This window comes from Dromiciops gliroides, chromosome 5 (genome assembly GCF_019393635.1).
Source record: "Dromiciops gliroides isolate mDroGli1 chromosome 5, mDroGli1.pri, whole genome shotgun sequence".
Lineage (NCBI taxonomy): Eukaryota > Metazoa > Chordata > Mammalia > Microbiotheria > Microbiotheriidae > Dromiciops > Dromiciops gliroides.
The window spans coordinates 294,329,939-294,343,674 of NC_057865.1; the positions used below are offsets into that span (position 1 = coordinate 294,329,939).

The 13,736-nt window shown below is 46.3% G+C and overlaps 1 protein-coding gene across 1 annotated transcript in view; it reads left to right on the plus strand.

Annotated features, from left to right (window-relative positions):
* The window catches only part of EFCAB6 (EF-hand calcium binding domain 6), a 168,313-nt gene that overhangs the window by 103,498 nt on the left and 51,079 nt on the right, over positions 1-13,736 (plus strand). Inside the window, exons 21-22 of the mRNA XM_043967890.1 lie at positions 3,170-3,402; positions 7,897-7,993. Of these exons, the coding sequence (XP_043823825.1) occupies positions 3,170-3,402; positions 7,897-7,993 (330 nt within the window). The remainder of the gene's footprint in view (positions 1-3,169; positions 3,403-7,896; positions 7,994-13,736) is intronic.

Below are 13,736 nucleotides of genomic sequence, written 5' to 3' on the forward strand. Positions count from 1 at the left end.
GGGGTCTATCATTGCACTACACTGCTTCCTTGTCATCTAATGGGCCAGAGGGGAGGGCTGTTCTGGCTGTGTGACTCTGGATAAGTCATCTACCACCCCTTTCTCCCAGATTAGAGGCCTGGTGCTAATTTTCATTGGTAGAGGGAGAATTCATGCTGGGAGTGTCCTGTACTGATTAAATCACAGGTCTGGGGGGGGGGTGGGGTGGAAGGGGAGAGAGATTCCTTTTCTGGCCTCAGCTTAACCAGTCATTTCTCCATTTTCCATGACTTCCTCTGTTACTGGGCTTGGTGATACGAGTAGCTATCTTTAGACTAGTCTCTTTGGCCTGAAGTTCACTTTCAGCACTGACCCCCTGGGAATATCCCAGGAAGCAGCAGAGTCTGGTGAGAAGAACACTGGTGAATGAAATAATGAATCATCAGTATAAATCCCAGTTCTGCTATTTATGTCTGTGTGACCATGAGCAAGTTCTGTAACCTCTGGAAGCTTCTGTTTTCTCATCTCTAGAAGAGGGGTATTACTGCTTACAGTTTTATCTCACATAATTATAATGAGAAAAGTGTACTATAAACCTTAAAGTGACCCAGAAATGGAGGATTATTTTAAAAATGTTTTATTGCATTCTTTTGTTTCCCCATAGACAACCAACCTCCTTGCATCTCATTTAATAAAAAAGAGAAAAAAAAAGTTCAGAAAAACAAACCATCACATCAGCCAAGTCTGACAGTGTATGCACTATTCTACACCCATAGTTCCCCACCTCTTCAAAGAAGGAAGGGAAGAGCATCCTTATCTTCCTCTTTGGGGTCAAGCTTGCTTTTCATAATTTCACAGTACTTGGTTTTGATTTTTCTCTGTGTGTTTTTCCATTTATATGGCTGTAGTCATTGTGTTTTCCAGTTCTGTACACTTCACTTTGTATCAGTTCATAAAAGATTTTCCATACTTCTCTGTAGTCATCTGTTCATTGTTTCTTACAGCACATACATGGAGATTTGCCTTAACTGCTAGACTCTTGGTTTGTTTCCATTCTGCGCACTTTACTTTGCATCAATTCACATAAGGTTTTCCAATACTTCTCTTAATCTTTTGTTATATGTGGAATGGTGCAAGATAATGTCATAGTACTCCATCTTCAACTGGGAATTGTTGTCATCTTGGAACAATTCTGTTTCTCAGCATACCAACATATTTATCAGAGATCACCATTTCTTTAATGGGAACAAGACTCCTGGGTCCGCTGGTCTTAAAAACTTCCCAAAATATATATTTTTGGGGAAGTGGGTATTTTAGTATTTGATGAACTGTCCAGATATCCTTACAGGCTTACCAGCACTCCTTTTGCCAATGTTTTTTGGGCAGTTTTTCATTAGTAAAAAGGATGTTTTCCTAATCTTCAGGATTCCAGTCTTTGTATTAACTTGCCCATGACAAGCATTTTCTCTTCATAGCAATGGATAGCAACTTCTCTCTCTTCTTGTGCTTCTCATAGTTCTTCCAAAGTCAAGAAGAAGCTTTTTTGGTAGAGGAATCAGCAACAATCCTATCCAGATTCCAAGTCCCTTGGAATGTCTCTGCTTGTTTTCTGAGGATGATTTAGGCTGTTTCACAGCAATTATTTCTTAAGTTCCTGGCTTTGTGATTTGGCAGGAACAATCCTATTGCATTGTGGGCTTGAATGATCTTTGAATTGCTCCACTTTTCATCAATAGCCCCTGTCATATCTCTAACAGTCACTGTCATAGAAGCAGGAATAATATCCATCCTTTAAAAGCACAGAACTTAAAACCAAAAGAAAAATGAAACGTGAAATTTGACTAAAAATTCAACCCTCAAAGCAGTGAACATGGCTAAGTCCACCTTCATCGAAGTCAGATGTTCTGAGTGAGCCTGCTGTCAGCAGAAGCATACACATATGATCACTGCTGTCACCACATAAAATTATGACTTGTCCCAAATAACTTGCATAAGATTGCAAAGTTTTGTGTTTTATTTTACCTCTTTGGAGTACATACCCAGTGTAGCATTTATACATAGGTCAAAGGGTATTGGCAATTTTGTCACTTTATTAGTATAATTCCCAATTGTTTTCCAAAATAGTCAGACCAATTCACAGCTCTACCTACAATGTATTAGTGTGCCTATTTCCCATCACTCCTTTAGCATGAACTGTTCCCATCTTTTGTCATCTTCTCCAATTTTCTGGGTGTGAAATAAGTCTCACAGCTGTTTTGATTGGCATTTCTCATATCATTAGTGATTTGAAATACCTTTCCAATGGTTGTTAATAGTTTCTAATTCTGCTTTCAAGAACTGTTTATTCATATCCTTTGACCACTTATCCAGTGGAGACTGACTTTTTGGTCTTATGTATGTATATATGTATACACATATATGTATGTATATATTTATGTTAATTCCCTATATATCTTGGATATAGAACCCTCATCAGAAATATCTGATGCAGAGATATTTTCCCCTAATTTACCATTTCCTTTCTTATCCTATCTTCATTAATTTTGCTCATGCAAAAGCTGTTTTCATGGAATCAGAATTATTAATTATACCTTTTCTGATGACCTCCATCCCTATCTCATTAATAATTCTCATCCTGGCTGTTAAAAGTACCTGATCCAGCTTTCATATGATTTTTATAGTGTGGTTATTTTTTAAATTGATTTTTGCGGGGCATTGAGGGTTAAGTGACTTGCCCAGGGTCACACAGCTAGTAAGTGTCAAGTGTCTGAGATCAGATTTGAACTCAGGCCCTCCTGAATCCAGGGCCGGTGCTTTATTCACTGCACCACCTAGCTGCCCCCCACAGTAATAATTCTTTTTATAGTGTGATTTTTAATATTCAATTCTCTGTGTTAAACTTCTTCTAGTATATAGTGTAATATGGGGGGTTAAACCTAATTTCTGTCAAATGGCTCTTATTTTCCCCCGAAGTTCTTATCAAATAGTGATTCCTTCCTCAAGTAATTCATGACCTTAGGTTTTTAGAACACTGGGTTGTTAAATTCACCTGTTTCTGGATGAAAAATCAATGCTGGAAGTCAGATCCCTCTAAACCCACCATTCTTTTGTCTACTTCATTGGTAATAAAAGAACCACCTTGATTTAAAACAAAACCCCAAGAACCACCCTCCACCTTTGGTTTTTAAAGGACGCCTACTCTGCCTTTTACAAAACTGACACAAACCATGATGGCATCATTAACATGACCGACTTCAGAACCATGTTGCATCACATGCTGATCACCCTGAAAGAGGAGGAGTTTATGCGTCTACTTGAGTCGATGAATCTGAAGCCAGGTTTGACACTTAATTACCGCGAGTTTCGTAACTTGTGTGAGAAGAGGCAGTTCAAGAAAGACGACCCTCCACAAAGGCTTATCAGGTGAGGAGAAATTCACAGGAAAAAATTGGCGCTGCCTTTCAGCTTCTACCATAGGAACACAGTTCATATGGGACATGCCAGCTGTGTTCATAAAAGGAGCAGGGCTGACGTGCTTGCCTTACAGAGGCAACTGCTAATCATTAGGCAGGCCTTTTAAAAAGAACTTAGAATGGGGATGTCAGGGTTGGGGGGGGGGCCTTAGAACAGGGAAGGTCAGGGATGGGAGGGGCCTTAGAACAGGCATGTCAGAGCTAGAAGGGGCCTTAGAACAAGGGAACGTCAGAGTTAATTTGGCCTTTTAGAACAGGGAAAGTTCTTAGAATATAGATTCCCCACTAGAGGCCTAGAACACAGAATCAGAGCCCTAATGAGGACTTCCAGTATCTGTAGCAAACTTTGTTCAGTGTGACCTGAGGTATGACCCTATGACCACTTCTTTGCAAGCTGGAGGAAAGTGGAGGCAGAAGGGCTTTTGAAGGGGTGGGAGTTAGAGTGGAAAGCAAAGTGGCAAAGCAGGCACTGAGTTTCTTGGGAAGGAGGAAGAATGACCCAAGGAGGACCATGAATGGCAGTGACAAGGATCTGGACAAGACAGAGATGGGACTGGGCAATGATGGTAGCAGAGGGCAGCTGTGGACCTTGCCAACTCCTCTGTGCCCCATGTGTCTGGGGATGGGAAGGTAGGAGTAGCCAGTATTAGCGAGGGGGCCATGAGACATGGGATCTCAGGAGGAAACCAGGTCTGAGGAGTACAAGAAGAGGGAAGGAACAGAAGAGAAAAAGATCTAGGCTGGAGGGCTCCAGAGGTCATAGTGGGAGGGGAGAAGACAAGGACTGGCACCTGAGCCTTGGAGGAAGGGAAGAATCCTGGTGGGAGGGGACACTCAGGCAGGGAGGGCCATCTGTGGGAATGCCCAGAGGCAAGCATTGGCAGGAGAGACTGCCAAAGCTCACCCGTAGTCCAGTAGCAGGAGGCTGCAATGTAGAGAAAGTGAATGGGGCTGCAAAGATGGGTGGGCACCAGCTCATGGAGGGCCTTCAATGCCAGGGCCTAAGGGAGGGCTTGCTTGGGTTTACTCATAGTTGATAAGGAGCCATTTTTGAGCAGGGGGTGACATGGTCTTATCTGGTCCTTGCCTAGATTCTTTTAACAGCTGTTTCAATGGTGGGTTATAGAGGGAGAAAGGCAGATGGCATGGGGACTTGTGTTATTTGGCTTTGGGAGTCATCCAAGCAAGAGGTGGCAAGGGGACTAAATTAGAGTGGGAGATGTGTGTGTGGGGAGGAGGGGAGAAATACAGGAAGCCTTGTGACTCTAAAAGGGTGGGCAAGAGTTAAATACTCTTTTTCAAGGTCGGCAAGTATGTCTCAAGTCTCAGCACTTCTGAGCCCTCATACTGGACATTTTCCTCCTTCCCCACCCCAGAACCCAATGCTGAGCACCGGATGGTGAGAAAACAGCTCCCCAGGGGACAAAGCATGCCAACAGAAGGCAAATATGGCTCAAATGCGTGATTACCTTTAATTTACACGACTGTTCTACATGACTGATGTACACGACTATTATGAAGATTTTGAGGTTGAAAGCTGGGAAACCATGATAGAACTTTCTGATGACAGTCTTTTGTGGCTTGTGTCACATATGACAGAAATGTGGATTTTGAGTTTCTTTCAGTGAGGCAATTGGGGTTAAGTGACTTGCCCAGGGTCACAAGAGCTAAGTGCTAAGTGTCTGAGGCCAGATTTGAACTCAGGTCCTCCTGAATCCAGGGCCAGTGATCTATCCACTGCGCCACCTAGCTGCCCCTGATTTTGAGTTTCTTAACCTAAATTAGAGATGAATTAGTAAGCAGACCCTGATAAAAGGCAGGTGTAGCCAATGTGGAGCCAGTGAATTGGAAGGTAGATTCTTTCATTAGAGACTGCAGACAGAAATCAAAACCAACAGCTGAGAAGTCAACAGAGGCGGGGAAAGCAAGTGGGAACAACAAAAAAGACACTAGTAGCAGCTCTGAACAAAGACCAGCTGAGGAGAGAGACAGATGGGACCCACAGGTGTTGGGAGTGGATCTGACTGGATCCAGGAAAGCACTGATACTGGGAGCAGATTAGAGAAAAAGGTCTCTCTGCTCTCAAGCGCCTTTGATAGCTTGATGGAGGAGAAGCCCCTCATGGGTTTGCCTGTGTTGTCCTTTATTGTTTGCTATCTATGGCTTGGGAGGGCTGACCTGAAGAGGTCTCAGCCTTGAGGAAACTGCTTTTCACTGAACAAAGTGTAATGTTGTCTCAGGTCACAGCCAAGAGGGGAGCCCTTAGTATCCCAGGATTAAGGCTTCTGTTTACTAAAAGCCCTTAACTCTGCCTCAGTGACTCACGAGTAAAGGGAAGTGGTTTCATTCAGCAGGAGAGTGAAGACGCCAAGAATAAATGTGGCATCCTCTAGGTGATGTGTGGGATCGGCCATTTTCCAAAGAGGCCAAAGCTGTGAGTTACCACAGGCACGAGGATTTCCCTCCTCTTATGAGTATTAAACCTCATGGCCTGATTTCTTTAAGTTTGTACCCGTGGACACTACACACTTTGGTAGGAGTATGTGACCCGGGGTTATAGGTGGACAGTTATGCTAGGGTGTCATTATCCCCTTGCCTTCTGTTAGCAAATGTCACTGGATGATACGTTTACATGAGAAGCACCAAGGGAAGGCTTGGGAGCTGTTGTTGTGAATAGTCAACATATAATTTCCTGACTCACTCCGCGTTTCCCAAGGACCTTTAGGGAGGGCTGTAGCCAAGTGGCTGCACCTTTGGGGAACCACCTTGACCTGCCAGCACAGGTACAGGGTGGGGGTGGGGTGCTGTGCTCCAGGCTTCTCTGTTGAGCAGTGTCCCTCGGTTTCCATTACCTCCCTCACAGGGTTATTTTTGAGGAAAACACTTTGTAAACAACAGCAAAGTTACTTTAGAAATGGGAGCACTGAACTGGGAGTCAGGAGACCCACATTCAGATCCTGCCCAGACACTCTCTGGCTGGGTCTCCCATGTCTGTGGTCCTAAGGTCTGTAATCCTAGCCGTACCCTGAATCCTCACTCTTCCTCGCCCACGTAGCCAATCGGCTGCCAACCTCTTTGTCTTCTTTTGACCACTGCACTCCCAGAGTCCCTCCCTTGAGTGTGGGGGCTCAGCACCCCCCCCCCAGCAGGGATATTCCCGCATCAGGGGCGCCTACATGTGACAGACTCATTAGTGTTCATCCTTGGGACTTTGAGGGGTGGGACATTCTCCATGAGAAGCTTCTTACAGCAAATGGGATTTGAGGTGAGCTCTGAAGAGAGCAGGGGCTTCTAGGAGGCAAAGGGAAAGAAGGGTGGGAATTCTGAGCTCTGGGGCACAGCCTGGACAAAGGCTTGGAGAAGGAACGTTGTGGATGAGGAATAACAAGGAGGCCCAAGAGGGGGAGTGGTATGGAGTCAGTGGACTAAGAGCTTTTTACCCCAAAGGCTGTAGCGAGCCATGGGGGAGCTTCTTGAATAGGGGAGTGGCATGCTCACAACTGTGCTTTAGGAATAGAATGTTGGAAGCCACGGCAGGCTGGAGGCAGGGAGGCTGTAGAAAGAGGCCATGAGAGGGCATGGCCAGGAAGGGCCGAGAGCCCGAGCTGGGCTGGTGCTGCCGGAGCATGATTTAGAGCCGAAAGCTGCTTCGGAGGTCACCTATTCCATTTCTTGTTTTGGGTGAGGAACTGGAGGGCCAGAGATGTTTGGTGACACACTTACCCAAGGTCATACAGTTAGGAAATGGCCGAGCCAGGATTTGAACCCAGATCGTTGACTCCTAATCTAGCCAACCTGTCCCTGCCTTTGGACTTTACAACTGGGAGGAGGAAAGTGAAATATGAGTGGTTTCCGTTCTGTGACCAAGGCGGTGGAGGGTGAGATGTTCCCAGACAGAAGCCGAGAGACTTGTCTCGGACCAGAGTCAGAATCTGAACCCAGCCCTCTGCCCCCTTCTCCTTCCAGGCTGTCGCAGCCACTGTGAGCACCGTGGGCACCGGGGCAGTGTCTGTGACACTGTGCCCTCTTTCTCCATGACTGAGGGGAGCCCTTTGGCTGTGGTGTGGTGCACAGTCTGGCTCGGGCTCAGATACTCACGGAGAGGAGGGAGCTCCTTGAGTCTCCTCCTAAGACACTGAAAGCTTTGTTATTGTCATTGTTGGTTTTCTCAGAGAATAAATGAGTTCTGTTTGTTTTGTGGGGCTGCAAGAGAGCCGAACAGCATCCATCGGAAAAGAAACAAGGACAAAGAACATTCCGGAAGGCTGGGGAAATAAGACAGTGTTTTAAGAATTAAGTTAGAGCAGATGTGAAATCACAGACGTGAAACAGTCTTTGATACTGAGGGGGAGGTGCTTGGAGTGGGGTGCTAAGCCCCTGGGAGATTCGTGATCTCTTTACATTGAAAACACAGTTATTGATGATTATTTTTCCCATTTTCAAGGCCCAAACCGAAGAACACAGATTCAGACCTCGCTTGTGAGCAAGCGCATAACTACCTTGTTTCAGAAGCAAGAAACAGATGGTTCGACTTGTCGAAGGTAAGAAGGAGGACATGCTCTCTAAAAGGAAAGAGAATCTCTTTGCATGTTGCCGGGATCCCGGACATCAGCCCCAGAACACTCTGCTCTGCTTGCTAGGGCAGGAGTCGCCCTGGAGCCGTGCTGAGAAAGTACCTGGCCTGTCTAGTTCCCATCTTCTAATTTGGGGGTGGGGGCGGGGCGGCATTTCCTGCCTGTCAGGTCTCTGGCAGAGAGACAGAGCTTCGGAGAGGGGAGCAGATTTCCATGCCAGTGTTGTGTGGACACATTTCAGTTGTAAAATATTCTTACAAGTTAAATTCTCAAGGTCTTAGGTGAGTGATGCTGGGAAAGGTGATCTTTTGGAGGACTTGTGTCCATGAAGATGCCTGGTGTTGCTTCTGGTGTGGTAGTGCAACAAAGTTGTGGATTTGGAAGAGCTGGGTTCTAATCCCACCCCAGACACTTACTGTGTGACCCTGGGCAAGTCACTTAACCTCTCTGTTCCTCAGTTTTTCTATCTGTAAAATGGAGATGATAATAGCACCTACCACATGAGGTTGTTGAGAGGATTGAATGAGACCTTGGATTAAAGTGCTTTGCACAACTCCATTAGGCAGGCAGTCTAAACAACAGGTGCAGTACTCCCCAGGTTGTCAAGAAAGAGGTGTCTGAAGCTCAGAGGGCAAACGGAAGGACAAAGGACCTCTCTAAGAAAGAGGCATGGGAGAGCATTCATTAAGTGCCTAATGTTTGCTGGGTGCTGGGGCAATAAAGATGAGAAACAGTCCTGCTTTCTCTGCAGGGGTAGCAGCACCCAGGAAGTCTGTTAAACACACAAATGTCATCCTGGTTGTTGGGGCATCTGGGGGCTGTTGGAGGGGCCAGTTGGCTAGACAACGACACTCCTCACCACCCTCTTCTCTCTGCTCCCTTTCTGGAGAGAGGTAAATCTGGAGATTTAACCAGCCCTGTTAAAATAAGGAATTCTTTCTTTAGTATAGGGACTGTGGTCCATGTGGTCCCATCCGTGACTGCTTTATGAAGTTTCTGTTAAACAAGGAGTGAGCAGGACAGTTATGATGGCTCAGAGCCCCCAGGTGGAGAGCTTCCAGGATTGAGGCAAGCTGTTGCCGTTTGTCCTTCATTTCTGAAGAGGAGCGTGACATCAGGAGGTGATGTCATGCCTTGGATGTAAGTGAGGGAGGGCTTTGCAAGGTCACCAGCCTCACTTTCTCCTCCAGAGCCATCTAGGCCCAGTGGCAAGATAGACATCAAGACGACTGGAGATGGCCCTGAATGTTTGAGGCAATCGGGGTTGAGTGACTTGCCCAGGGTCACACAGCTAGTAAAATTTTACTTCTAGTTAACCTTAAGTCTTTGCATATTTGAGGAAAAAAATCAGGTTACAGGGGAAGGTGAGGAAGGGAATAAGCACTGATTAGGCACCTACCTTGGGTACCAGGCACTGTGCCTAGGGCTTTATGGATATAACCTCATTTAGAGATGAAGCTGGGAACTTTTGGTAAAGGGGCAAGTGAGTCAGCCGTGCCCTTTGTTGGTGGGCAACCCTTGGAAGTGGAGATTGGGAAAGGTTGGGCAGTTTTCTGGGAGCTTTCCTCAGGCCTTGAAGAGGCAGGAGGCCCTGTGGCTTCAGCCTTAGCCCTCCTAGGGGATGCCCAGAGTGGGCAATGACTGCTCCCCAGTCTCAGGGGCCCCCTTTTTTTTCTCCTTTCTCCTATTGCCCATATTCTTTCTGGATCAGCTTGTTAAGGGGGGAGGGGCAGGGTTGGGGAAGGTTGACCCCATTGTTGCTGCTGCTGCCCATCTATGATGGTCTCTCTCCTTCCTCTCAGTTCAGAATTCTGGGCTCAAGTGCATGAGGGGGAATAAATTAGTCTCAAAAGATGTGCTGTTGGGAAGGAAATACTTTATAAGCCATAATGTATCTTATATACCCAAATTAGAATAATTATGCAAATTGTAAGTGCTTAATATATAAAATATTTACATAATGTCAACCCAACAAACATTTAAGTGCCTAATATGTGTAAGGAACTCTTAGGTCTGTAAGTTTCAGAGAAGCAGCTGATCTATGTTGGTGGAGGGACTTTTCCAAGCTGGAGTTCCCTATCTACACCCCACCCACCCCCCACTCCAAAAAAGCATGAGACACCATTGGTACAAGACCAAGCACGAAGCACACCCTGACTCAGAGGACCTGACATTCTACTGTATCTGTCACTTAGGTTAAGGCAATGCTTCAGTCTGTCTCATCTAAAGGTGGGAAAGCCCCTTTGCCCAGTATGTGAGGCCATATTGATGAGGGATGGCTGGGAAGCCACTTTCCCATGTTCCTATTAACTGACAAGTGTTAGAAGTGGGATTTGAACCAAGATCTCCTCCAACTCCAAGTCACTGCCTCTCCTATTACCTGCTCATGCTGCTGTCACAGCGGAGAAGCCTCCCAGAGACTTTCTTTGATGGCTCTTCACTGATTCAGACCCTGACTTTGACTTAGTCGAGCTTGAGTTGCCATCTGGGTCCTACTTTTTTTTTTAACATCCTTTCTGCTTTTATAGTTCTCAACATAAGAAAGTGCTACTTAGAATTAGGGTTGTTCGGGAAAAAAAAAAGAAAAGGGGAATGAACCGACTCATGAAAGAGTGAGGTCTCTGTCACTGGAGGCATTTACTGAGACCCTGTGGGCAGTGCTGTGGAGGGTGTCTCAGGGCTCTGGAGCAGAGTCTGGGACTTCCTGACTCATCTAGGATTCCTTTCGTGTCTTTGACTCTTGGATCTCATTCTGTGATTCATTTGGGCTTTCTCAGGAGCCATAGGGTTACCTAAGGTCCATGGCACCACTTAACATGTTTCTTCTTAGAAAAGAGGGAGATGGAGGGGCAAGGATTGTGGCAGAGCCATTTCTCTGGATCCTAGTTAAAGGCACAAGTAGAAAAATGGGACATCGCTTGCCCTTTTCTCAGGATGGTGGATGAGCAGGGGAGGGGGAGAAATGGAGAAACGTGAGCAAGTTTAAAAAATGGCTAAAAGGGAGAGAGAGGAAAGAGGATGTTGACCAATTCATTGGTGACATCTTGTTACTGAATTTGTCTGTGAGATTTGAGTGTTCAGAGTCTACCCAAGGTTTTAAAAAAGTCAGAATTTTAGAACCAGAAGGGATCAATCAAGCTTTAGTTAGGTGCCAGAGTGTTGTACAGAGAATGAGACAATCCCTCCCCATGGGGAACTTACACTCTAAAGATGGAGATGACAAGGACAAAGTGTAACTATGTATACAAATGTAACACAACAGATATGAATAGAGCACCGAAGACTAAAGAGATACAAGATAGATATACATGGTAGTTAAATACAAGAGAGGGAGGGAGGAGGGCACGAGAGGTCGGAGTGGGGAATACCAAATGGCTTCATGCAGAAGATGCTGCTTGAGCTGTGTCTTAAAGGAAGAGAAGGACTCTAGGAGATGGAGATGAGGAAAGAAGGATTGTAGGCATGGGGCACAGCCAGTGCAAAGGGGCGAGGGTGGGAGATGGAAGAGGCCTGGCTCTTGGTGACCCCTATTTCCCTGCCACGAGAACCTCTGAGGCCCCCAATCGAGTGTCTTCTGAATTGAACTTAAGTGAGACGCAGCGAGCTGAGACTTGGAACAGTTTCCGTGAAAGTGTTTCGTTGACTTAGCTGTTGAAATAGCCGAGATTGGCTCCTCCGCCCTCAGTGTGAATCTTCCAAAGCGTTTACCAGCCAAATGGAAAATTCTCCATTTCAACTCAGATGGCAATTTCCATTTTTGTCTACATGATTTTGGGAGCTGAACCCTAGTCGTGAAATGTCCTGGCATACCCTTCAAAATGGGGCCGGTAGTCATGGGAGCCCAAGCTCAAGCTCAGGTCACTGAGTCCAATCACCCTCCTTTTACAGAAAGGGAAACTGAGTTTGAGAGAATTGAACTGACTCACGATTCTCCAGCTAGTAAGTGTCAAAGGCATGATTTGAACTCAGATCGTTTTAGGCTCCAACTCAGTACACTTCCCATCCTTCTCTCCTACTTTTTTATGAGTCTATGGTTCTCCTAATTTGAAGTCTTAATGCCCTGAGGGGATACCTTTCTGGAAGCTGGAGGCTTTAACCAGTCTCAGGGCATTTGGGAAAGGCAAACACCACTCCCTTATTATTAAAGATACTGAATAAAACAAAAGTAATTTTAGTCGTCCTTACTCACGCAGTAACTATACTCCCCAACTTGCAAATGGGCCATGTTCCAAAAATTAATTTGCAAGTTGGTTGTTGGGAACTTGGAACTCACTTCCCCATAGAAACAACATTATAAATAGCGGCTAAGCCCCCAGGTTGGTCCCGAAAGGTCCGTGATATAAGCAGAAGGGAGGGCCGCATAGTTTGGTGGGAAGAACACAGAACTGGGAGTCGTTTTCCATTCTTCAGAGGCTGCTGGAGTCTATGCTCCACAGCCCTCCAGCACCCTGGAAAAGTGAACCTGTAAACTGGTCTGCTCTCTGACATGGCGAGGAGCCCCGAGGTCACCTCCCTGGCTCTGCAAATCACCCACAAAGTCCCTCTGCAGAATATCCAAGGGACCCTGAAGCTGCTGCTTGGCCACTACCAGGGACAGGGAGTGAGCTCCCCGACTGTCTGAGATTGCCCTTTCTACCCCTGAGCAGCTCAGATGGTGAGGCAGCTCATGCAGATGCCTTTACTCCCTCAGCCCATTGCTCTGAGCTTTGCCCTCAGAAGTGACCTGGAGTCTCCTTCCTTGTAGACAACAGTAATCATGGCCAACCAACCATCTTGCTTATTAATGAAAAGCTCAGCACTGCCCAGGGACATAAACAACCACCAACCCCAAACCAAGCAGGTCCTGCCCCCAGGGAGCTCTCCTTACATCCCCTGGGGCCAATCCTCTCCCCACATCCCCCGGGGCCAATCCTCTCCCCACCTGAAGAGCAACCAGCCTTTCTTCCTTCCCCCTTCCTCACCCAACAGCATCACCCTGGGGTTGTCGGGCCCTGGGTTTGGAGTCACTAAGACCTGGTTCCAAATTCCGCCTCAGCCATTTACTGTGGACCCTGAGCAAAGGTCACTTAGAACATTTCTAATCTGGCCCCCAGCTCTGACAACAGCTCCATGAGTTTGGTGGGGCAAATATCATTAGCCCCATTTTGCAGATGAGAAAGCCAAGGTAAAATGGCTCCCAACAAATCAGTGCTTGAGTCACAATTCAAATCCAGCTCTCCTGACTCTCAGTCCAGTGTTTTCTGTCCTCCTCCTCCTCAATCATTCTTGCCTTACTCAAATCTCAGGGTGGTGAGAAAATCACTTTGTAAAACCGAAAAGATGGGATCGTGGTCCATCAGATGCGGATGCTGAGGTGCACATTATTTCTTTAGTGAGGTTCAAGTCATTCAAGATTTGATTTGTCTTTCTTTTTGACCATGGCAAGCCCTTGCAGCAATTAAACACAATACCTGTCCCCTTTTTGGTTATCTGTTCACAACAATAAAAGATTACAAGCCAAACCAACCTCTCTTCCCTTGATGGGCTCAAGGAGGAGGAAGAAGCAGGGGAAGTGAGGGAGAAACATGTGGGATGGGGGCTCATGAGCCAGCCTAGATGCTCAGGGGAACGGCTTTCTAGTTCCAGTCAGGGCCCTGACTTGCTGTGTGTTCCTGGGTGAGACACACCCCCTCTTTGAGCCTACAGATAATTTTAAATATTTTTGCTCCCC